Below are 24,805 nucleotides of genomic sequence, written 5' to 3' on the forward strand. Positions count from 1 at the left end.
CAGGCCAGAGCCCTGTGCTGGCAGGAACGGTGCCGTTCACCTCCGTCCCCAGAGCCCGGCACGGGGGGCACGAGCAGGACGTCAGTGCTTGCTCCTCGACCGCGTCTCCTTCTTCCGCAGTTCAAACTCTGTCAGTCTCACGGAGTCCGTGTTCAGAAGGTCCCCGGGGGGTGGCTAAGGAGAACTCCCACCCGACCACAATCTAGGTTCTGTGCTTCTCAGAAATGCCACAGAAACGTCGGCCTTTGGTGAGCGAGCAGCACGGGGCAGACTGACACCTCCGGAGGGAAGGTCCGCAGTGGGCGGCCCTCCCACAACAGGGAGGGTGACAGGCAGACCGCAAGGCCGGCCAGGGCTGTGACAGACACGAGGGGCGCCCCAGGGCTGCGGGTTCCCACGATCTCTGAAGCTCCTGGATAGGACGAGGCCTGACGTTACAAATGTCATTTAGCCTCTCTGAGCCTGAGTTTGTGGATCTGCCTTGGGAAGCAGGCCTCACAACCATCCCCTCCCCTGGATCCGCGCGGTGCGGCCGAGGCCCTCCTCCTCGCCTTCCCGGACCAGGGGAGCCGCGGTGACAGGTCCCTGCCCTGCCCTACGTGCCAGCCGCCCTGGGCCTGCCCTCTAAGGCCTTCACGCCGCAGTCCTGGTCCCAGCGGCCCCTCCAGCCCTGACCTGCCCCTCGCAGTCCTGCTCCAGCCACGTGAGCTACTGTAGGTTTCTCATGTACGAACCCTTACTTCTTGCCCCTCTGCACCACTCCATCTGACCAACACCTGCTCCTTCTGGCAGACTCAGCTCAGGGGCCACTTTGTCCAAGAAGCCCACCTTCCAGGACAGAAGGACGCCCTCCCCCACTCCCCTCTCAGGGTTCCCTAACACCCTACCCCACACACGTTCCCGTCAAAGCACACCCCACACACCTGTGTCCCCACCGAGATGACTGTCCCTGGCACCACGTGGCCTCGCCACTGAGGTCTGTTAAGTGAATTTATTTGTCTGTGCGGGTCAAAAAGGACGAAGTATGAAAGGAAACCCATAAATAGGAGGCATGAGGACACATGATCTGGGCTCCAAAGTAGGTGTCCGGGACTGGGCTTTTTGTCCTCGGAGGCACAAAGTGGCTGGACGTGGCGGCCCGCCCCCCACCGCTCACTTACACTGGTCAAAGATGACTTTTTCCTGGCGCTTGCTCAGCTGCAAAAGCTTCACAGAGTTCTGCAACTTTTTTTCTTGTTCAAACAGCTTTTTGTGTAGTCTGGTGATCTCTGCCTTCATTTCTCCAGCCTCAGGAGAAAAGGAATTAGAAAAATGAACGAAGAGTACAAAACAGTGTATCACACAGGAGAGAATTAAAAGACACACAAAAAGATGCACGACCTTCCTGACGATGCTAGTTGAGTGAAAACTAGAAGCCATGTTCTGCTGGTCAGATGGGCCAAGTCCAGGGACAGCCGGGGTGTGGGGCAGGCACTCTCGTGGCCGCAGGCGCGGCCCGGGGGGGGAATGCCCTGGCAAGATTTCCCAAACCGTAAGACGCACTCAACCTGCTGACCCAGCAATTCTATACTTGGGCATCTGCCCCAATAAGTAACCACACAAGCACAGGAAGACGCCTACGTCCCAGGAGGTTCATCTCCGCGCTCTTCATAGCAGGAGCCAATGAACAACCTGCTTTGTTCCAACAGGGGTCTGGATGAGTAAATCGCGGGTCTTACAGACAATGGCATAACTGTGCGGCTGCTAAAAACGATGTTGTGGAACTCTATTTATTGACGTCGAAAGATGATCACAATTAGTGACAAAAAGAGCCCAGAACAGCTATTGTATATCAGGCATTCCTGTTTCAGAAAACCGCATACATCTATCTATATCCGTACATGCGTATATGGAGATGTCTAAAAAACTGATGATGAAGAGACAACGTCAAAATGATTAACGGTGATTTATCTCTGAGGGATGTGATTTAGAAGTTTTATTTTTCATTTTTTAAAATGTATCAGAATTGTGTGAGGTTCTGTTATGGTTTTCTACAAAAACAATAAAGCAAATTTTTTAATGGTACAGAAAAGAGAACGTAAAAGCATTATGAGGAGAGTTTAATCCTTCGGACAGCTTCCATCTTTTAGAGGGGTGGGGAGAGTGCATGGGTAGCCAGAGTCCCCAGCTCTCCCGTGGAATGTGGACACCCCGGGGGCTCTCTCCACCATCTCCAGGGAACTAGCTCACAGAGGTGAGGACCCTCCTCTCTCATAAGCCCCCCCCACCACAGGCTACCCTCTGCTTCCGTGAAACACCTCTGCTCCCGAAAGGGCAGATGTTGGGCGGTCAGCTTACAAGGAACCACTTTACTTTGTTCCCAAACTTGTCTATAAGGCAATTGTACTTGCAATCGGTTACAGGATTTAATTAAGTATTAGTAAACCCGTGAAATACATGCATGAGAACAGAGAACTATGAAAACATATGCCTCAGAAAAGACGTGATAAAGGCAAGTCACTAAAAACCACGTTTCTGGCAAATTAGGTGTGTGTGGGGTGGGGGGGACCAACTCTGGAAGACGTGGGAGGATCGGAGTCTAGAAGAATTCTATATTCGAGTTGCCTTACAAGTGTCTGCGTTTTTTTCTTCATCTTAAAGAAACAGAAACTGGAAGTGACAGACATACATTATGGATGTAGTTTATGAAAGAAGGAAGATGTGAAACCCTAATCAGCAGACCCGTATTCAAAGAAAAGGCCCCGGCCCTACATCAAAAGAATGCCAAATGAATGTACGTTGAGCTGTTTTCAGTTAAATTACAGTGTTTAAGGTATGTATCGTCTCTTGATTCCCTGCTTTAACCTACTTTCAAGATTCACCAACTGTGTCAGCTCCAAGACTGTCAATGGTTCTTCCACAACAGACCCGAACTTAAACCTTCGGTTTTCTCTGATTCTCTTCCTCATGCTAAGAGCCCACAAAGATTTGTGTTCAGGTCATGGCTTCCTAGGCCACACAACCTGGATAACCCCTGACCCATCCATCTAGAGTGAGACGCAAAGGAGATACACCTGCAGACAGACAATGATTTATTCCCTCATCCCTGCCTGGCTAACCTCCAGTCCTCTTCCAAAAGTCACCTTGGGCAACACCTCCTCCAGGAAGCTTTCCTTGAGACTCCTCCCCACCCCGAGTCTAGGTTGGTTAGCGCTCCTTCGGGCACCCACTGTGCCCAGCGCTCCCTCTATCACTGCCCATTTCATGTGGAACCGTAACTGGTCATCTACTTGTTTGCTGCTTCACCCAAGACCCCATTCTTCCCTCTGACCACCAGCGCCTGGCACACAGTAGGTGCTGCGAGACCCTTTGCCAACTGGTGGGTTAATTTTCACCTGCTCTCCCCAAATGCCTTATTTTAAAGAGAGAGAGAGAGAGAGCAAGCAGGGGAGAGGGGCAGAGGGGGAGAGAGAGAATCCTAAGCAGGCTCCACCACGCTCAGTGCAGAGCCGACAGGGCTCAATCCCATGACCCTGGGGTCGTGACCCTGAGCCGAAATCAGGGGTCGGATGCTCAACCGACTGAGCCACCCTGGCACCCTGCACCTTATACATATTCTATCCAGCCTTTAAAACGAGCAATTTTAATTGTGTCTGTCTGCTGCTCCACTGAACTAAAATCTTCATTTTTACAGGATGAATTCGCCACGGTAAACACAACAGGGCTCGACCCGGCTTGGTCACTTCCGGCTGTGATGATGACAAAGCAAGAAGTTTCAGTTCCTCCTTCTGGAAGGTGGCAATAATAATACCTAGCTCTGGAGGCTCCCGGAAGGGATGGAAGGAGGTGCTGAGTGCATAGCAGGGTGCCCGACACCTGGGAGAGTTCAAAAGACCAACTCCTCCTCAGGGCCACAGAGCCCAGCTCAGGGCTGGGCCCCACGCCCCTCCCAGCACGAGTAGGCGGCCTGACTCCCGGAGCTGGCTTTTGTAGTTGTTGGTTTTTTCTTTTTTGTAATGAAAAATCTTAAACATTTACAAACGTCCTGGAACGGGATAATGAACCGCCAGGCACCCACCCAGCTTCGGCCATTATCAACTCACGGCCAAACCCCTTACATCTCCATCCCTGCCCATCTGCACCCTACAACTATTTTTAAATTCAATCCCAGGAGCTAATTCTATTTCACAGCCATACAGTTGTTTGCTATATAGGTCTAGAAAAAAAACAAAATCTATAAAAAGAAAAACACAACATCATCACTACATCTCAAATAATGACAGAAATTGCTTAATATCACCACATGTCAGGAGACACATTTCCCTGAGTGCATCGTAATTTTTTTGAACAACTGGTCTGATTCCCCAGCATCCAAATAAACTCCATGTTTAGCACGTGACTGTACGTCTCTTAAGTTCCTTTTAATCCAGTGGTTCCCAGGGCTACCAAGACGACCTGTAAAAGCAGACCTTCTGAGTCAGTAGGTTTGGGGTGCGGCCCCAAATTTCCCTTTCCAACAAGTTTTCAGACGACACTTATGCCGCTGTCCAGGAGGCCATATTTTGAGAACCGCCGTAAATCTGTTTTACTCCCTCTTTCCCCTCTTCTTCCCTAGGATGAAAAGATGTCCGAGGCTCATAGTGTATACTTCCGGCCCCAGGCCTAGAATCAAGCCATTTCTCCAGGGAGTCCTCGTTCCCGTGAGTGGGGAAAGGTACTTAGAAACCATAATTCGGTGCTTGAGGTACTCACTGGTACTGGATTGGACATTTTTAAAACCTAAGCGTAAATGTTTTTAATCGGAAATCCATGAGTTCATGCTGATATTTTCAAATCAAGGATGGCAGGATTTTTATTTCTTTGACTTTTTAAAATTTATCTCTCTTCCGTGACAGTAAAAATCTTAATAAATTAGCTATTTGTTTGGTCCTCTAATAGAAATATGACAGTTTTAACTATCAGCACCAATATCATTATTAACAATATCACTAGAAACAATCAAAAATGGTTTTTGCAGGTCCTTTTTAACCTCCGAGTAGTTCCATTAGGGATGCAGTCAAATTACCATGTTCTAGGCTTGACATGTTTCCTCTTTGCGTGGGTAACGCCTTCAACGATGTCTACGGGAAGGTGTGTTTCATTTTGCTATGAATTTTAAGAGATTGCTTCTATTCTCATTTTGATTTATTTTTAATTAAAACATTTACATAGTTTCAATGTCAAACTTGGCGAAACAAGGTCCATTCGGGAGAGAAATCTATGTTCTACGCCCGTCCTTCCAACCTCTTCCTTCCCACCTCCCCAGGTAGCCTGTTTTCTTGTGATCATTTATTGTTCCAGCTAATCAAAAATTTTCTAAACAAGTAGGTGTATATGTTCGTATCTCTCCTCACAACTTTCTTAGATAAACAGATGAGCATGACACACACTTTCCAGACTAGTCCTCGGGATGGCAGGGGGGTGGTATAGTACATGCAAAAGGCAAATTAATGACAGAGAAAACCTTAGGTCGTAAAAGAAACCATTGGGGTTGCTGGCGACAACTTGGAAATCTGCTTTACACACATTTCACACTAAGAAAAAGGCACCATATGAAACACAGGCAGGGGCAGAAAAGTGGCTCGAGGCAATTTAACACCACACAGGGGGTCTGTGTCCACGAGCCATCGTACTGGAGTGTCTCTAAGGTCCTTTTTCTGGCTCTCCAATTCTATGATGCTAAAGTGAGCATAATCAATTATACGACAAACGTCTGGAAAGAAGGGTGAGTCATCACAAGCACTGGCCAGTCGCCGGACTAGCTGGCCGGTGGGAGAGATCAACGTGTCTATAATTTATATTTATACACACACATGAAATAAGAACTGCGTTCTGTCTACTTAACAGACATTACTGTGTACTGAGGACAAAAACACTGCGCTGGGTTTCGTTCGGACACACTGTGCTTTATAAATCATACGGGCAAGTGCTAGGCTGCTAATATGAGAGAAAAACTATTCATTCAAACATATGAAAATAGCCATGGCCCCTCCTGGAAAACAGAGGAAACAGACATTAACTCTAACAACAAATATATAGTTTAATCAGGGCTGTGATGAAACAGAAGAGGATGCTACAACTGAGCCATCGGGGAGCCCTCTCTGACCTTGAGGTAACATTTTAAGCTGAGACCTGAGAGGTGAGAAGAAGCCAGCCAGCGAGTGGGAGCCGGTGGGCCGGGGTGGGGGTGGGGGGACAGTCAGAGCATCTGTGCTATCAGGCCTATGACGGGAAGAGCGTGGTGGGTGAGCAGAAAACAAAGGCCAACATGGGTCTGGAGCCCAGCGGGCCCTCTCCCTCTCCATGGCCCCCGCCCCTGCTAGAAGTGGGCAAAACATGATTTCCCCGCGAAATGACCAGTTACCTATTCCACCAAGCTTCGTGCACCCACACTTTCTCCCCAGGATCCTGAGAGGGAAGCCTCAGGAGGGGCTCATGAGACCCTTCAGAGCAGAGAGCTGCTTCGCCGCTGCTCCCCTGCCATGACGGGGGGTGGGGGGGGGTGGGGACCCGAGCACCGTCAGAATGGGTGTAATGAGGGCAAGTATCGGCGTGGAACTCAAACTCCCCTCTGCCTGCCTGCTGGCCTCTGGCACAAAGTCACAGGTCAGGTAACTGAAGGGGAGCGAATCTGTCAGACCGCCAAGCACAGTTCTGACTCTTCGTCATCTGCGGGCCCTTCCTCCCAGGGACGCTTCTCTCATGACCAGAGTGGCTGCTCGACCTGCTTCCCACGGACTAAACCCCAGGGAGCGTCTGCTCTGCCGGACGCCCGGTCTGTGCCGTGAAAGATGGGGGTGAGGGCGGTGGTGGGAGCAACGGTTCTTAACTCAGTCACGTTCAAGTTACTGCAAAGTCAAGCTTTCAAGGGAAGTTTCAGTGGTTTCACGATAAATGATTTTCATTGGTTAAAAAAAAAAAAACAAAAACCTTTCTTAGTAGTAGAAGAGACTAGAGCAAGACCCACTAAAATATGATGCCAGAAGCATCAGACAGTCCGGAGACAGGCACCTAAAATGAAAGAGATTTAGAGTGGAAGGGAATGAGCTAGTCTATGAGGACAAACTAGGACTTAAAACCTGTACAATAAAAGCGTATCTTTTGGATTCTGCTACTTGTGCCTTCAAAATCAGCTCTGTACCCTTGGTCCGGCCTCTCTCCCGCAGTCTCAGCTTCCTGTACAAGATGCAGACAGGATTTCCCTCAACAAAGACGTACCAGGAGTGGGCCTGCGGTCAGTCAGGAGCACAGGCCGGCCCAGCAGAGGCGCTGGGGGAGCAGGTAAGAACACGCCTGAAGCAGCCGGCACGGCACCTGGCGTGTCACTCTTGACAAACAAGGCACCTTCCCCTCCCTCTGACTGTTCCCCAAACTGAGAGCACATCTGCCGCGAGCAAGGCTGTGTCCCCTCCTACCTGTTCACCCTGAAGCGAGCACTGGTCATTTGTGGGGAGCGAGACCCTCCAGAAGAGCGTCAGTAACCTCGCGGCCTCTTCGAGGATCAGCTTGGCTGTGCCCACACCGGTGACAAACCCGCCCGGGAGCGCCGAGTGTGGACCCTGCGTGAAGGGGAGGGGCGGGGGATGAGAAGGGTGTTACAGGCAGCCTTGAAAAGGATTATGGACAAGCCGGCTTTAACGGGCAGCGTAAATCTCCAGGCCACGGGGTTTGTATCCACACGCTGAGCGAGGGCCTGGGGCCAGACGACACCAATTTATTGTTCTTCAAGACTGGTGAATTATAGATTATGAGAGAATTTCGGTGGTGATTTCAGCCCAATCAATAACCACGACTAATAACCACCTGCATTAACCGTATTTACTAGGCCACGAAGAGGGTCCGCGGGAGGGCGGTTCGCGTGGCTCGGCACCATGGAGCCTCTCCAGAAGGCACAGGGTGCCGAGGGCAAGTGACGGGACGCGAACGTTCCCGTCTCCAGCAGCCCCTTTGACACGGCCGTGTGCACACTGCCAACACCCAGTCGGGGCCGGCAAAGTCTCCCTCACCCTCTGCTGGCAGGGGCAAAGCCTACCTGGCGGGTGTCAAGGGCACGAGAAAGCAAAGAACACGAGTCAGAGAAGGGAAAAGACAATAAAGTTTAAGAAGAAAAGAAGTTAAAAGAGCACTGTGTTCACAAGTAATAAAATCAGTACAAGATAAAACGGCCTACTCTTTTTAGCTACCGAGTTGGCAAAAAAAAAAGAAAAAACAAAACAACCCACTTACAAACCAACTCACGCAACGAAGATGCAAGTGTAGTGAGTAGGATGCTCTCACTTGTAAACGGGGATACGAGTGATACTTCCGGAAAGTAATGTATCAACGGTGATCAGCAGGGGCTCTAAAGGGTTCACAACCCCTAAAGGGTTTAAAAGGATGTGCGCCACACCTTAACCAGGTGAAAGAGTACATAAACGGTGGTACATCCACGTGTTGGCTTCTTTGTCAGCCAAGAAAAGTCAAGTTCTAGAAAAATACTGAATGGGACAGGAAAACTGTTAGTACGTTAGCTGAAAGGCAAACCATGAAATTCATAGAAGTAGGAGTCAGTTTTATTGAACTTCATGAATGAGCTAAAAGCGTGTGTGTGTGTGTGTACCAAAATTTTTAGCGGAGTGCTATGTGATGTTTTTACACTTTTCTACAGTTTCTAACCTTTTGTACACCAAAGATGATCAGCAAAGAACAATGATCTTACTAGTATTTACTACGTTCAACACCCATTCACCATGTGCATGCACACTGCACACCAGGCCCTGTGCTAGGTAGTAAATACACGATAATGAGCAAAAGAAATACCATCCCTGCTCTCCTGAAGCTTATTACCTAGTGAAATATAAAATATGGAATTGACTCCTACAATATAATAAAACAAAACAAAATGGCAAATCGGGTATCGGGAAGCACGGGGCCTCAGTTAAGGACCTGAGAACAGGGACCAGAAGACGTGACCCGTGGAAGCTTGGCAGTTGGGGGTCCGGCTGGGGAGGAAAAGAGAATCTGACCCCCGAGCCTTGGAGAAAGTGAATCAATAACTTTATGCCAAGCACCTGGCACGAGGTTCTTCAACAAGAGGTAACTTTACAGTGAGGAGGGTTCCAGGAGGACGAGGCAGGAAGGAGTGACCCCAGCGAAGAGACCTCACTAACACAGGTGACAAGCCACAACAAGTGCCCCCCACAGGACAGCCGCCCGGACTGGACCTGAGCTCTGAGCTTTGGCGGGCTACGTCTCCCGGACCCTCTTCCCAGGGCCTTCCCGAGAAGCTGTGCACCCTCGCCGTCTTAGGGCCCTCAGGCGGCCCCTGGGCGTGTTGCTCTCAGTGAGTACCTCCTGGCCTCCAGCCGTCCGTCAGCTCACCTTTGTCTCCAGCTCCAGACCTGCAGGGTGGGGAGCCTCTTGGATCTGAAGGGCCATCTCGGCAAGGAGCTTCTGGCCCTGGCCAATCTGCTGGCACAGGGCCTCGAAGTCCCCAGTCAGGCCCAGGACGTGGCAGCCGCTGTCGTCGGCCCACAGGCGGTAGCCAGGGACCAGGTGGGACGCGCACGGGGTGCCGGTGACCGAAGTGCCACTGCTGCAGGAGAGGGAGTCCGTGTCATTTCCAGAGAGCGGTGGAGTCTCCGAAGCTACAACACGAGAGGGAAGATGTGAGATCTATTTGGGCCGGTATCCTGTGTTCACCAATGCTGAAGCCAGGCGGGAGGACGAAGAGAGGCCTTCAGACCCCAAGGCCATGAGGCACCGTGCAAGGGGAGGCCTGGCTCTAGGGCCTCTGTCTGCGGATTACCCCACGCTGGGCTTATTCGTCTCACGGGACAAACTCGATTCAATTCAGCCAACACTTCTCAGGCACCCAGTCTGCAGAGACCCCTGATCTGCACAGATGAATCAGGCCAGTGTCTGCACTCCGGGAGCCCGTGGTCTAATCAGACACCATGCGGGAGGTGTAACAGCACGATGACAGAGAGCCAGAGCGCAGAGGAGAAAATAATCAATTCTCTGTGCGGGAAGGGAGATCAGGAAAGGCTTCCTAGGAGAAGCAACAAGTGAGCGGGCTTCCACACGAAGCAAGATTACACTAAACAGAGGTAAAGCCTGTTGGTCTTTACCTTTGGATCAATAAAAGTCTAGACGAATAGCTCTGACTGGGGGGCTCCAGAAAGGCATGTCACAGACCAGTCTGCACTCAGGATGAGTCTCAGGGAGGGAACGGGGCTTGCACTGGCAGAGAATGGGACAAAGGTGGTCTGGAAAAGGAGGAGCCACACCGCACCGTCCCAGGGAGAGGAAAGTGCAGGCCCGTCTGCAGGACGGCGACCCCTCTGTCGGCAGCACGGATGCACAAGGACAGGGCTGGATGGGCCCAGTGAGGCTGGACGCTGGAGGGCCTTACAAGCTACACCAAGGCGGTGACACTTTTTCATCTACGGCGACAAGGACCCAATGACGTTGCTAAGGTCGGTAACAGCTAGGAACAGATGAACTGGCTTAGAGGAGGAGATCACCAGCTAGACCTGCTGAGAACGTGAAACCCCAAATCCTGGCAAGCACCCTCTTGATTAGACCGGGGACCCCCTTTCGTTCAACTTAAAAAGTCCTCCTGCCAAACCCAATCGTGCCACAGTTACCCAGCCTTCAGCTCCGCACCTGACCGTGGTGGCGCCACCAGGCGGGAGTCAAACAGGTCGCAGGAATTATCTCCAGGCATGGGGCACTTGTCAGCATCTACAAAATGCAAAAGAAGAGAAGGAAAATACACTGTCATGGGCGTTTGAGAAAGAACTGAATGAGAAAACAGTAAAGTACCAGCCACACACGAGCATTCACTCCAATCTTCCTGGCATCCCCTCTGCAGGACACGGGGACACAGAGGGAGCACACCCAGTCTCCTCTCTGGAAGGACCCTCCTGCCCAACAAGTGAACAGGCAGCTTCCCTTCCAGGTGGTCAGGGTAAGGGAGGGAAGCACAGGGGCTGTGGGCCCTGGGGAGGGAGAGGGAGGCAGGCAGGCAGAGGGATGAACAGATGCAAAGGCACAGGGGACTGAGCCACAGGACGCCTTCGGGGAGGATCAAGCAAGGGGTAGGCGGAGCCCAGGGCGCAAGGGAGGGCCCTGGTGGCAGCACGGTCAGAACAAGGAGGACGGTGGGGCCCCCTCGAGGTCGTCAGGCAGGGTAAGGTCAAGCTGAGGGCCGTGTTCTGGACTGGAGCAGTGAGTCTGGAGGCTGCGGGAGCCACCCAAGCAAGAGAGAAGAGGACCCAGAGTAGAGATTGGGAAGCGCTGGGCTGGAAACAGCATAAGGGGGCAAAGTCAGTTAGATGGCCAGGTGGCCTGCCACCCTGTGAAATCTCGAGAGCACTTGTACACCTGAACCCCCAGTGGCACCGTGCGCAGGACGGCACCGTCATTCAGACCTGGTGGAGGAGGGACGACCGAGGGGCAGGGACAGCAGGTGATCCAGCCAGCGCTACCCAGGGTGTGGAGGCACAGTGAGGACCGTGCCTAGTGTCCAGGCCTTCGGACGCCCCACCAGCCCCTTCCCACCCAGCCGCCTCCAAGGGCGCACTTCATTTCCAGGGCCCAGGAGCTGGCCCCTCAGAGGGATTGCTTTCTGCCCAAAACAGCCATCTTCAGAGCAGAACTTTGGAACAAGCGCGCTTAAATACAATCCTGAAAAGTCTTTTGCAAAGGAAGAAAGGCCCGGCCGAAGGAAGAATTCCAACACCCCCTCGAGGACACAGGAGCACTTGCGGCACTGGGACAGCACTGTGGATTCTCAACACATTCTCCCGGGTCCTCTTGCGAGGCACACCTAGGCTGACCCCGGACCGGTTTCAGAAGCAGCAAATGCTGTTCAATGGCCGCCTCCCTTCAGCTGCCCCAACTGTCCCTCCTGGGCAGCCCTGGTCCTGGATCGTCCTCCCTGCCCCAAGGTCCCCAGAGCACCCCCCTATCTCCTCAGTCCCATCTCCGCTAAGCCCGAAGTAGGGCCAGGAGAAGCCTACGTTTAAAACACAGACACCCACTACTGATATACATCCCACGCAAAAGGAGGCAACGTGGCTCCTTTCCAAGTCTTTTGAGATTCCACTAGTAGGATTTTATCCTAAGAATGCTGTTTAACAGCAAAAAGCATATTAACATCGACGTTTATTAAAGCTCCAAATCAGAGACCACTTTAATAATCACCGCGGTAATGGTTTCGTGACTGGCGATAATCTGAAAACAGTAATTAGGAAGCCCGTGTGAAAGACTGGGAATCATTCATGATGTAACACTGGGCAAAAACAAAGAAAGGCCGTAGAATGGCACAAAACCCAACGTGAACAATATAAATTCACACTGGCATGTGATTATCAAATGAAGAGAAATACGCAAAGCAAAATATTATCATTTTGTAGAATCACGAAGGATTTTTCTTCACTTTTTTTTTTTCATATCGTCACATCATCTTCTGGTTAAAACTTTAAATTCTTTATCAAGGAGAAATCAATAAATCAATCACGGTAAGTTCTAAAGCACACTGGGTGCTCTTTAAGAGATTTTAATTTTTTTTTTTTTTTAATTAAGGGCAATAAACAGAATTCCCAATCCCAGCAAAGACTAAGTCCAAACTTTTATACAGTATTTTTGTATAAAGTATATTGACATTCCTTGTCCCACTGGATGTGCACACCCACGCTGCGGGTATTCGGGTGATGACCCCGGACACCTGAGGCTCCGTCGGGTCAGGCGGTACTCCAGGGACAGCACTGGACTCGGGAGCTAAAAGAGGATTTCCAGCTGCAGCTCTGCCCCTACTTGCCATGTCACTTTGGGTGAGCCCAGTACCCTCTCTGGGTCTCAGGCTCTCCATCCATAGAGCAAAGAGGATGGCCTGGCCAACTGCCTTAAGTCTGACCACTTTCTGGCTTGTTCCTGGCTCTGTGCTGGGCAAAGGACAAAGGAATGATGGGGACCCGCTCCTGTCCTTTTTCTGCTACCCTACACAGCTTCTGCAGGGCTAGACAATAAACCCACAAGCAAATGGCAAAACAGAATCAGTTTTCAAACCTACCGGGATGCTTTCAGATCCTGAAAGACACTGAGAGCCAGTGTAAGAAGTTTAGATTCTCTTTGAAAGGCAGTAAGAGGGACCAAAAAGGATTTTCAGTGGAGCGATATGGGCAGGGCCAAATGGATGGGGGACGGGGGACAAGACAGGAGGCGAAGAGAGTGCTGGCAGCCCAAACTCCACTTCCCTGAGAACCGAGGGCCCCGGACGGAGATCGGACCACCCTGCCAAAGGTGACGACTGCTCAGTGGCCAGGCCCCTGGCTCCTGGGGTCCAGCATGCCTGCAGTCAGCGGAGGGACACCTCCACGGGGCAAGGGCACCATTCAGAAGCTCACGTGTCCCAGTGACATGCACAGGGGCCGCAATCTCAGGAGGTTAGGAGGTGCGGGGGCAGTACCGTGCTTGTCCAGCTGCAGGGGCCACTCGGGGACACACGGGGTCTGGAGAGCCCCGGTGAGGGCTCCTTCCTGAGCCTTCTTCCCCTCCTTCGCCAGCTGCCCCTCCAGCTTGCTCTGCAGCGTGCTGTTGGTCTCGATGCTCCTTTCCAGCTGTCCCCGCAGAGCCTGGATCTCTGTTAGGAGACCGTGCAGGTCACTGAAAGGGTCCTGTCCCCTCCAGCCTTCTCCTGATGGCTCTGGAAACAAGCGCAAAGGGAAAACCTTGAACGTCTTCTGCCTCCAAAAGGTCAGCCATCAAAGGAGCGCAACAGGGTCTTAAACCCGCCATCGCCACCGCCCTCCCCTTCCTAAGAACTAGGTACAATTTAAAATAACAACTTGACTTAAAAACAAAAATATTGGCAGACTTAATTGCCGCTATTCCACAGCCTAAATAAGAGCTGGAAATTAATTTTCGCTTCTGGCCATAAAAGCCTCGCAAATTGCACACCAAACCCCGAAATTATGTCTAGTAGTAATAAAATCTATTTGGGCTGGAATTATAGAATGAAAGGGGCTGATTTTAAGAGCCACAGTATATTAAAGAGGCACAACAGCAAGAATAAAAGTGACTTGAGGAGAAAATGAAAGCTGTGAGGTGACCCTTTTCTAGCTAAACTTTCAGTAGGGAGAAACCATCTGGAAAATTAGTTAAAAAACAAAACAAAACAAAACAAAACAAAAACCCTAGCACACCTCAAAAAAGATTCTGAAACATTAGACCTGACAGTCAAGTCCCTCTGATCTGGTGTCTAGAGGACCGGGGCCAAGCACCATCCCGCAGCAATGCCCTGCGATGTGGTAGGTGCTCCATAATCATGTGCTGAATGAATGGACCAAAGAAACACGCACTGGCAGGAAACGTGTAATCAGATTATTCCTTGAGTGTCTACTGTGTCCCAGGTACTGTGATAGTGTGCTGTTCAGAAATGAGCTCGTTTAATTCTCAAAACTCCACAGAACAGACATTAGGACACATGTTTGATGGAGGCAGGACCAGGCCCAGAGGGGCGAGGCGACCTGCAGAAGGTCCCACGGCCCGGGAGCGAGGCAGAGAGAACCCAGGGCCTCGGCTGGCCTGACCCCCCAGCCCGCGTCCTTCCGAGTTTCTTGCTGCTGCAGAAGAAGAGTGGGCCCGAGGGGCTCGCTGCGAAGCGTGCCCCTCCGCCCAGGAGGCAAGCCTGGGTGTGACGGCGGCATTCCGGAAAGAGCGGCCAGCCCACAGCCCCGACGCAGCAGCCCCAGGACGGGAAGCGCCTCGGGCAGCGCGCCCAGTACCTCTCGGCCTCCTGTGCTCCTCGTCCAGCTTCGCGTACACCTTCAGCTCCACCCGCAGGGACTGCAGGAGCCTGTCGTTCTGGGAGAGCAGCTGCTGCCTCGACTTCGCCTCCTCCTGCACCCTGGAGAGGCCCCCCGGCCACAGGGAGGGGACGTTAATTCTGACGCACGGGGACTTGCTCTGACTCCACAGCCGCCAGAGTGTGGACGAGACTGACAAGCGTGGGTGACAATTCCAGTCACGGCCACTCCTTCCCGAGCGGCCCCCTGGGCCCGGCCCGGACGTGCGTGATCGACACCCAAAGCGTACGTGCTCTCAGTCCCCAGTGCACAGATAGCATATGAGGAAGTGAAGCTTAAAGGTTATGTCTCACCCAGGGGTGCAGAGCTCGGGAGGGCCCGGGACTGCACGATGGCAAGAGAGCGATCTTGCTGGGGGACAACTGGAAACGTGGGACAAGACAGAGGCGAGGGGAAACTGCAAAGGGGGCGGTCAGTACGAGCCCTTTCATATCTAAGTCGGACAAACATCCTTCCTCTGCGCAGACTCCCCTCCGTGGCTTCCCAGTCACTCAGAGTGAAACCCCAGTCCTCCCCACGGCTGCGAGGGCCTACGGGACTCAGCACCCAGCCTCTCCGGTCCCCCTTCACTCCAGGCGCGCTGGCCTCCCTGCTCCGCCCCGCACAGGCCAAGGACACCCTGCCCCAGGGCCCCCACCCCTTCGCTGCCTTCAGGTCGCTGTTTAATTCAGAGAGGCCTACCCTGACGACCCCCGGAGAAAACCAGCCATCTGCCCCCCCCAGGCCCTACCCTCCTCCCTCAGACGATTCTGCTCCTTGTGCTTTGTTGTTCCCACCTGACGTCGTGTGCCTGAGTGTTTGCTGGCCTTCCCCGGCACTTGGGCAGGGGTCAGCGCGCCCCGGGGGGACCCTGACCGCTACCTGCTCAGTTCGCTGCGGGTGCTGCACACTTCCCGGAGAAGCTGCTGGGAGTGCCTGTCCCGCTCGCAGATCTCCTTCTGCAGCCTCTCATTCTCCTCCTTCAAGCAGGCGTACTCTCGCCGAAGGAGCTCGAGGTTCGCAGCCTTCCTGGAGAGGGACTCGCGTAATTTCTCATTCTCCTTCTGTTTATCTGCAAACACAAAAAAAGCACCACTGAGAAGAGACACCATTTGTTTTTTCCAACCCTATTACGCAAATACGGCCCTTCAGCTCAAGCACTCCAGGAATACAAAACAGAATGAGATTTAATCTGGCATTTATGATTTTGGCATTCCAATTATCTTATGCATTTTGGGCAGATAAATCTGTCAACATCAAGGCTGCAGATTAAACGTCACTGGGATGAAATGGGCCTGTTTAATTTTCTATACAATAATGGGCCGTGCAAACCTAGTTACTTTGCCGTCGCGGAGCAAACCGTGGGTATAAATTATAGACACAGGCAAGAAACAGTCCCAAACTCTGGCAACGGATGTGAGGAAAGTCCGTAAGCCCTCCGGTAAGGCCAGCAGGGCTGTGCAAAAAGCAACCTGGGGCCCCATCTGCTCCTCAGCCCAGGAGAGCACCTCTCCTGATGGAGAAAACACGCCCAGGACCCAGAGACGGGGCAGTTAAGAGCACGCCCCGGGGGCACAGTGGCATGTTCAAGTGCACTCTTCTGCCTACTCGGAATCTAGGGACAGAGAGATTAAGACTTCCTTCCCCAAGGTCACAAAGCCAAAGAGGGGCCGAGCTTTTCAGGTCCCACTCTTCGCCCCGGCATGCTGATTTCTGAGCAAGTGCTCCCCTCCTCCTTCACACTCCAGCCACAGTGAGCTTCCTACAAGTCCCGAGCGGTGGATACTCTCCCTGCCACTAATCCCCAGGCCTCTGTCTGCTCTCTTTCTTCTACTTAAAAGGCCCTGGCTCTTCTAAATCTTAGGCACCTTGGCTAATCCCTGCTGAGCCTTCTGGACTGAGCTCTTGAAGCCGAGCCTCTCCTGGGTGCTGTGCTCCCTGAGCCTGCCCTTGTCAAGCCTGATCCTCATGCTGGCCTGCCACGGGCTGCCCGGCTGCCTCTCCCATCAGACCACAAGTCCCTCGAGGGAGGGGACCAGGTCTCATTCATCTCTGTATCGGTCTACACAGGCCCTAACATGTTTGCTGAGTGAATGAATGATCTGCAGAAGCCTGGACTCTGTCTCTTAAGACAACAGCCACATCAGTATCCTCTAAGGAAAGTAGAGATGCTGACCCACGTCCAGCTCTGCCCATTTCTAGACAAGGGACCACAGGCCGGTCAACTCCCCAGGCCTCAGTTTCTTACCTATAAAACAGGACTGATAATTCCTCCTTCCAGAAACATCTTAAGTATTGAGAGATACTGTAGGTGAAAGCTCTTGGGGACTAAGCTCCAAAAAGAAAGAATTAAGAGAAAGGATCTTCCTAAGAAATACTAGAAAACCTCCCTGATAGTAGGGAGTCTCTGGATGAGATTTTGGCAGAGTAATGCATTTCTAGCCTTTCTCTCTTCCACCGTAAACTGAGGCAAACGAGAGGTGGCTGTATACTTATTAGAGACACTGTGCTAAGGGCTTCACAGAGATAACCGTCACAACTGCCCCCTGAGGTACTCTTATTTTACAGCTAATAATACTGAGGTTCAGAGAGGTTAAGGGACCTGCGCAAAGTCACAGAGCCACAGAATTTGAACCTAGGTTGGTCAGACTCCAATGCATTCTTCCCATGCCACAGAGGGCTGTGGGGTTCCAGCCGGCAGATGGCTCCGTTAGTTCCTACCTCTGGATCCCTTGGAGAGCATTGTATTGAGAGCCTGGTTCTGCTTCCTCAGGAAACAGATCTCTGATGTCAGAGAATTATGCAGCTCTGATCCATAAGCCAAACTGTTCGTAGAACCTATAAAAACACACATGTGAAGTGATTTATGGATAGTTGCCAGGTCAGTATGCACGGAACTTTCTAGAAAACAGTTTTAAACGAGGACGAAACACAATATGCAATGGAAATGACTTCAGTGAAGCAGATGAGGTATCACAAGAGTCCAGAGGGAAATAAGAGTGAGCTTATTAAAGAGGAGGCAAAAGGCACCCCCTCCCGTTCTTACCTGCCCTAAGGGTGAACGAAGGTGAGTGGGTGACGGTCTTAACCTCCACGGATGTCTCTCCTGGGGTCCACACCTTCAGTAGACCTCTCCGCTGAGGCAAGCTCCCGGGCCCCAGAGCCAAAGCTGAAGTCTTCCCCTTTCCTCCCTCACCTCCCAAAGCTGCCCTCTTCTGCTTGTTTCTGCTCCTATAGATGTTGTCACCACCACCCCTAATCTGAGCTGCAAACCTGGAGTCATCCTAACCACCACTCTCTGGCATTGCCCAAGCAGGCAATCACGACCGCTGGCTCTTCCTCACCAGCGCCTCGGATGCCGGCCCACTCTTTTCCGTCCCTGTAGTTCAAGCTTCTTCACTACGCCCTGACCTTGCCCCCCTGCTACTCTGCCAGTGGGGGGCACGCAGTCCACTCAGGTTATCCCCTGCTCAGAAACACCTGACGGCCCTCCGCTGCGAAGACAGACAAACCAAACACGAGGCCCAAACTTCAGACCTCCATTATTTCACTCCAATCTCACGCACAGCCCGCTCCCTGTCTACCCTGGACTCTAGTGGCCTCGGATGCCGCCAAACTGAGCTACTTCTGTGCCCCCACATACCGTGCGGTCACACATCTCCCAGACCCTGTACAGTGAGGTCGTGAGGTCTTTATTCTCTGGGCCTCGAATGCCCAGCTCCTTCTTCACCTGTCAAAATCACAGTTGTCTTTCAACTCTCAGCTCAAGCTCACAGCCTCTGAGTATTTAATACAACAAAGATCAGGGTCCACAGCCAGAGAGACCGGGGTTGAGGTCACTTACAAACTCTGACCAGTTTCCTCATCTGTAAATATCTGCCCAGGCTGTGGTCTCTCTCCGAAAATCCCACTCCTTCCTCTGGCCGGACAGCTGCTCTGACACTCCCTCCACCTCAGCTTTCTGCACTGCACCCTGTGTAATGTCCAGAGCGTGGGGACGTGCTACCTACCCTCTGCAGAGCACAGGGCTTTCCGAGTGAGGCAGGCAGGTGCCTCCCTCCCCCCACCTTCCTTACTACACCACACGGCCAACATGCCAGAGCCTGCTTTCCCAGACCCCGGCGCAGCTAGAACACGGCCAGGTGCCGCTTCCGGTCAACGAGACGTGATGGGAAGCCTGCTGGAGGCTTCTGGGAAAGGTTTCTCACCCGGATGAAAAGAGCAGAGCAGGGGGAAGCCCCACCATCTTCGTCCCCGTGCTTTGGACACTGTCCTGAGAGGATGTGGTATTATAGTGACTGCGGCCATCACAGATACTAAGTCCAAGCCCTGCTATCATTTCACGGAGTCATTAAACCTGCCTTGGAACTGCCTGCATCTGCATTTCTTGTTATGGAAGACAACACAAACCCCCATTGTCCATACCGGTTTTTCCTCATATTCTGCTCTCCGCAGCTGAAAGCATCCTGGTCCACAAAGGATTCCCTGTAACGTTCAAACTCCCCGTAAGGAAGCTATGACATCAGGCTTCCCAGAAGCCAATGTTCCACAGTCTTTCTGCACGACAGCACTCCCTTTCCTCGGGTTAATGACTCACAAATCATAATGTCACGTCGTTTTTTCATTCACGTATGTCTCTCCCCTATGAACTCTGCCGTCTTTTCAGAGACACCTGGGTTTGAATCATGGCTCTGGCTTCTTAATGGCTGTATGACCTCAGGTACGTCACACAACTTCCCCAAGTCTCCACGAGCCCAATAAAAATGATCAATGTTGGTATTATTACTGCTATTACCGTCTGTATTAATATCATAACTGATGATAGGCTAGAGCCCAAAACAGGACCAAACAGCCATCTGGATGAACAGGAAACATTCTGCAGAAGAAGTCTGCTCTGACCACAGCTAGCGTGGTCGCTTCTCAAAGGGAGACCCAGGCCAGAGAAGGGCTCCTGACAGAGCCCGAGCCAGCGGGGTCCAGTGCTGAGGTAAGAGGCCAGTCTTTCCTCTGAAGGCGTCACTACCAGCTTCCCGTAACTGGTGACAAGCTACCACGTGAGATGACAGTTTTAACAATATTCCACCTCCAATCACAAGGAGCCAGGCCTTTCTCAAAGCCGCTCCCAAGATGAACGACTCACAGCAGGGGGGAGGCGGAGCCACTTTTCTTTCTTTGTCTTTTCAGAGATTGTGAAGACAAGGTGAGAACAGCGCGTCTTTCCACCAGCCACCAGCGTAAATACTTTATGAATGCCTTTTTTGTAAACCTTCCCATCAGAGTGAATTACTCTCCAGAGCAACTGCCAGCTCCGTTGTAGCTGGTGGCCATGTGAGCCCCCAAATAATTCTATAATTGGATTTGCCAGGAAAAATGTAAAACAGAATGAATCTAATTCAGGCATTACCAAGAGTGAATGTGAAGGGTCCAGGCATGTATTTCTTCCCAGGGTTTGATAGGACTAATAACTCAGGTTAATCAATTTCTCTGGGGGTGAGAGACAGGGAGGGAGCAGGATGGGGGGTGGTGTGGAGAGTGGGGGAGGGAGGGAGAGGGAGGCGTGGGTGGGTCCACTCTGTTTATCTCGCACACCGCAGCACATACAGTACTCTGGAAAGATCCTTCCAGGCTGATGGCTACGACAGACCAGGGGTCCAAGGACTCAAGTGCTTCTACGGAGTTCATCTTTCTAGAACGCCGTGACTTAATCTCTAAAAACGTTTGCGTCCCCACTTGTTGCCGAGCTTTGCAATGTCCAACTAATAACGTTGTACAAAATAAAATAGTGAAATAACATGATAATGGCAAAGAAAACAACCACGTCTTGAGTGAGGCACAGAGCAACGCCCTATTCAGAGCACTGCCTTATCGAAATCTCACGATGACTCTGTTTTATACAATAATGAAAGCCGGGAGAGGTGGGGTGGCTTGCCCAAAAGCCCCCAGCTGATACACGGAAGAGCCGGGGTCCACACTCAGCTCAGTCCATCTCCCAAGCAAACTCGGGCTCTTTCCCAGGGCACAAAGCTGCTCCCAAGGCACATTCTTCAGGTACGAAAACAATCTCTTTGGAGCAACAAGGAAAGATGTCCAAAAATATTCTGTTCAAGGAAAACAGGGACAGGCATAAAGTATTCTACCTTTTGGGCGAGGGATAGAGTAAGAAGATATATTTGCATTTGCACTGAAAAACCACTGTAAGGATGTGGAAGACACCTACCAGAGGTGGGAGGAGAGGAGCCAGAAGAGGATGGATGGGCACAGAACGGAGGTACTAAGTTCTGTACCATGTGAATGTCTTCCCTACGGAAAAACCCATTTTTAAGTTCCGCATGGAAGAATATTCCATTCAGATCTAACTGTGTTTACGCAGGAATAATGGCGACCTGGGAACGGGCGTGTGAGACTCTCACCAAACTGCCTACACGCTAATACTTTTTAAAATCCATTACTGACAAAAAGACGAAACGCCGCTCTGTTTTATTTTAAAACCCCCTATCTGTTTCTCTACAGCCACCGACGTCACATGAGGAGCCAAGCACAATCCAGGGTGCAGGGGCCGGCGGACTCGTTCAGTGCCTGGGAAGTCACTCCGTGCCAGGGACCGTGCGGGCACCCTGCTGAAGTTAGCTCACTCAATCCTCATCGCACCAGGATAAAACGGGGATTATCGTCCCCACGTCATGAACACAGTACTGTAACTAACACGTTACAGTATTTCCGCAACGTTAAGTGAGGTCACCGTGGAGGTGAGCGGTGAGGTCAGGATTTGAGCGGAAATCTCTCTGGCCACCGGGGTGAGTTCTCCCCAACATGGGGAAAGCTTATCCAGGCAAACGTAACCGGAGTCCCTTCCCGGATGAAGCACAGGCAGGCTGGCGACAAGGTCCTCCCTTACCTTGATCAAATTCACACCCTTGCCTTTCCAGTTGTCCCCGAAGTTTCTCGTTTGTTTTGATTGATTCTTCTAAACGTCTCCTCAAGCTTCGAATTTCTTGTATATGTTCCATTACTAAGTCTACGGGAAGGAGAGTATTTTTAATTTAAAGTCTGAAGCCCCCAACAAATGGAATAATTTACGGATTATGCCACAATCTTGAAATTCTAAATCGTGCGGGATGTGTTGAGTCAGTCAGTAACTGGCGATTTTTTCCCAGGCATGGTGACCACAGCCCACAGACACAGCTCTATAATGATTCTCTGCAGCCCTCCACAAGGAGGGGGCTTTACAGCACATGGAAAAATTATATTCCATACAATTTTAATGCTAGCTGTAATGCAGCCCTTTATTCTTCTAAATATCAAATATTAATTTAAAATCTTCCTTATGGTGAAACTAACAGATCACTTTCAAGTCTGCCTGAATTGCCTGAGAGTTGATTAAACTACCTTCATAATGAATCCAGATATTTTTGAGACTAATTCTCCGGAAGGAATATATTTATCCATTTGCCACTTACTAATTTAAGACTTAAACACAAAGCAAAATGATAATCCCGGTGCTAGTGAAAGTTGTAAGAAGGGTACTCTCAAGGGCACATCCTGTTCGTGTGAATATAAATGTGCGTGACTTTGGGGAACTATTTTTATCATTAGCCGTAGAAGGGTTCTTTTCCAATGTCTTTCCCCAAATAAGTCTACTTCTAGGAATCTATTCAAAGAGATCACCAGACATGCTGACAACCATGTGCCAGAATGCATGAAAATGTTAATCTTCAGCACTATACGGAGCACTTAAAACTGAAAATAACTCAGATTATTAAGTAAGCTGTGTTACATCCACCGTGACGCGATATGACACAGCTACTGAAATTCTATCACGAGGACCATGTAATATCGCAGAAAAACACAGATACAAAATGGATTATCCAGCACAATTATAACTGTATTTAAAAGTTTACAGACAGAAAAGACACATAAACACACAAAAAAGAAAAGATACCTAAATATTGACAGCAGTTGCCTTTGGGTGTTAGATTTCAGGTTTCTCAAAACTTCTACACTGTATCTCAATATAACATTTAATAAGATGTAAAAATTTAAATTTCTCAAATGTTCTAAACTGAGCATGTCCTATTTTTCTAGCCTCTGCCACATCTCACTTGAACAAAGAAAGGAGGAGACACAGTTGCAATCTCGAGGTACACTCTAGAATCAGGATCTAAAGCCTAACCACATTAGGTATCCAAAGGCAAAACTAATGTCTTTAATTCATCAATTAGGGTACACTCAGTGTGTCTTAGTAATGTTTGTTTTAAAACATTAGACTAATGTTATGACCCAGTTTTAATTCCTCCAAAATGACTTTCATTTAAAAGTAGCACCATGTTACAGATCTTTTCCTAATTAAATAGTAATTCTGCCATGAATCTGAATGTTTATGAGGTGACTTAATTCCCGGGCCTTCAGCTATCTCGATTAATGCCGGAAGTGCGGCCAGTCATCTGGTGGAACGTGCGAGGCCCTCGCCGCAGCCCGCAGCCGGGGCAGCCAGGTCCTGGTGGCACCTCCCGTCCCTGCCTGGCTGCCTCGCAAATCTGCCGGCGGCCAGTCAGGACGGAGTGAGGCGGGAACTTCTCTATTTCCACCGCAGTCCTCCGCGCGGGTTTAGATCTGCATCACCCGCTGCCGGCTTCTGGGGTAACAGCGCTAGGCAGCCATCGGCCCGTGTCACCTCCCGCTGAGTCTGGCCAGGGGCTGGAAGCATCGCTAGGGCTTAAGGAAACAGCCCCAGTGGAACTGGACACCACTTATTAATTATGCAGCCCTAACCGAGAAGGGGAAACACGACACTCATCTTTACGAAACGGGAGAAAAACAGCTGTCCCTCTTACAACTAATAAATATCCTTCTGACGAACGCGAACTCTTTAAAGCCAAAAATCCTGCAAGAAGCAACCGCTAAAACCCGCGTGTGCATCTTTGGCCTCGGAGTTCCACTTCACAGAATCGAGGAGAAGAAAATGCCCCAAAATAAGGAGAAAGAAAGCTTAGTGTTCAAAGATACTCCCTTGCAGCAGTGTTCGTAATTGTGGAATTTTAGAAAGGACTGAAATGTTCAGCAACGGGGGAACATAAGGAAAACTGCAGTTCAGCCATTCAACGGACTATATTCTAAAGCCACTAAAAATGATGTTATGTAACAACATGTCAGAAAGCTTATGATATAATGTCAAGTGAAAAAAGGAAAAATCCTTAAATTATCTCTCTACTTAGAATAAAAACACGACAAAAGGAAAAACAGATGCAGAGACCAAAAGTCTGAAGAGAAGCAAACCAAAAAAGCTAAAAGTGAAGTGTATTAGGAGGGCTCCAGAGAACACTGTCCCCATTCAGGAAAGTGCTTGGTAAATTCACCGGGAGGGCATGATAAGCCCAAGGTCAGGGGTGCCCAGAATAATGAGACGTAGAGGAGATGCCTAAACGGTTCTATATTGGAAATAAACCAAGGTTGGCTGGGGGGGGGGGGGGGGGCAGACATGTGGGAGGGTAGGAAAAAAGAGGGGCAGGCGAGAGATAGCAGAGAGAGGTACCCAGCACCATATCAGATGGGTTTGAAAGAACAGAGATCTCAAACATTCCCATTAAATGATCTGGCCTGCTGCGCTATAACCCCCCACTGCCTTATAATTCCTCAAGCCCTCAATCAAGTATGTTTCTCCCACAAAGGCCTTGTAGGAGTCGATTCGGGGGTTCTTGGAAAGGGACTGAGCTCCATGCCAGGTTGATACAGTACAGAAGGAAGTGCAAATAAGGACAAGGAAACAACTCATACGTCTGACCCAAATCAGCAGAAGGCAGATCAAAGAGCCAGAAATAACCGAGAGAGACCTAGTACACAAAACTCACAGAAGTCACACAGGGATACAGCCAGAGATCCAAAGAAGGCAAATCTAGGTAACTGGCTACTAGAAGAACCCAGGTAACACCTCAGTTATATCACACGTGTATATTCCATGC

The 24,805-nt window shown here is 50.6% G+C and overlaps 1 protein-coding gene across 7 annotated transcripts in view; it reads right to left on the reverse strand.

The window, feature by feature from the left end:
• Nucleotides 1-24,805, reverse strand: part of CDK5RAP2 (CDK5 regulatory subunit associated protein 2) — a 169,401-nt gene that overhangs the window by 3,748 nt on the left and 140,848 nt on the right. For all 7 annotated transcript variants that reach the window (XM_049627905.1, XM_049627940.1, XM_049627912.1 and 4 more), the window contains 9 exons: nt 21,745-21,864; nt 17,571-17,687; nt 15,732-15,921; nt 14,790-14,911; nt 13,472-13,708; nt 10,666-10,743; nt 9,379-9,644; nt 7,434-7,577; nt 1,161-1,287 (listed from right to left, as the gene is read on the reverse strand). In XM_049627905.1, coding sequence (XP_049483862.1) covers nt 1,161-1,287; nt 7,434-7,577; nt 9,379-9,644; nt 10,666-10,743; nt 13,472-13,708; nt 14,790-14,911; nt 15,732-15,921; nt 17,571-17,687; nt 21,745-21,864 — 1,401 coding nt within the window. The remainder of the gene's footprint in view (nt 1-1,160; nt 1,288-7,433; nt 7,578-9,378; nt 9,645-10,665; nt 10,744-13,471; nt 13,709-14,789; nt 14,912-15,731; nt 15,922-17,570; nt 17,688-21,744; nt 21,865-24,805) is intronic.

Source organism: Panthera uncia, chromosome D4 (genome assembly GCF_023721935.1).
Source record: "Panthera uncia isolate 11264 chromosome D4, Puncia_PCG_1.0, whole genome shotgun sequence".
Lineage (NCBI taxonomy): Eukaryota > Metazoa > Chordata > Mammalia > Carnivora > Felidae > Panthera > Panthera uncia.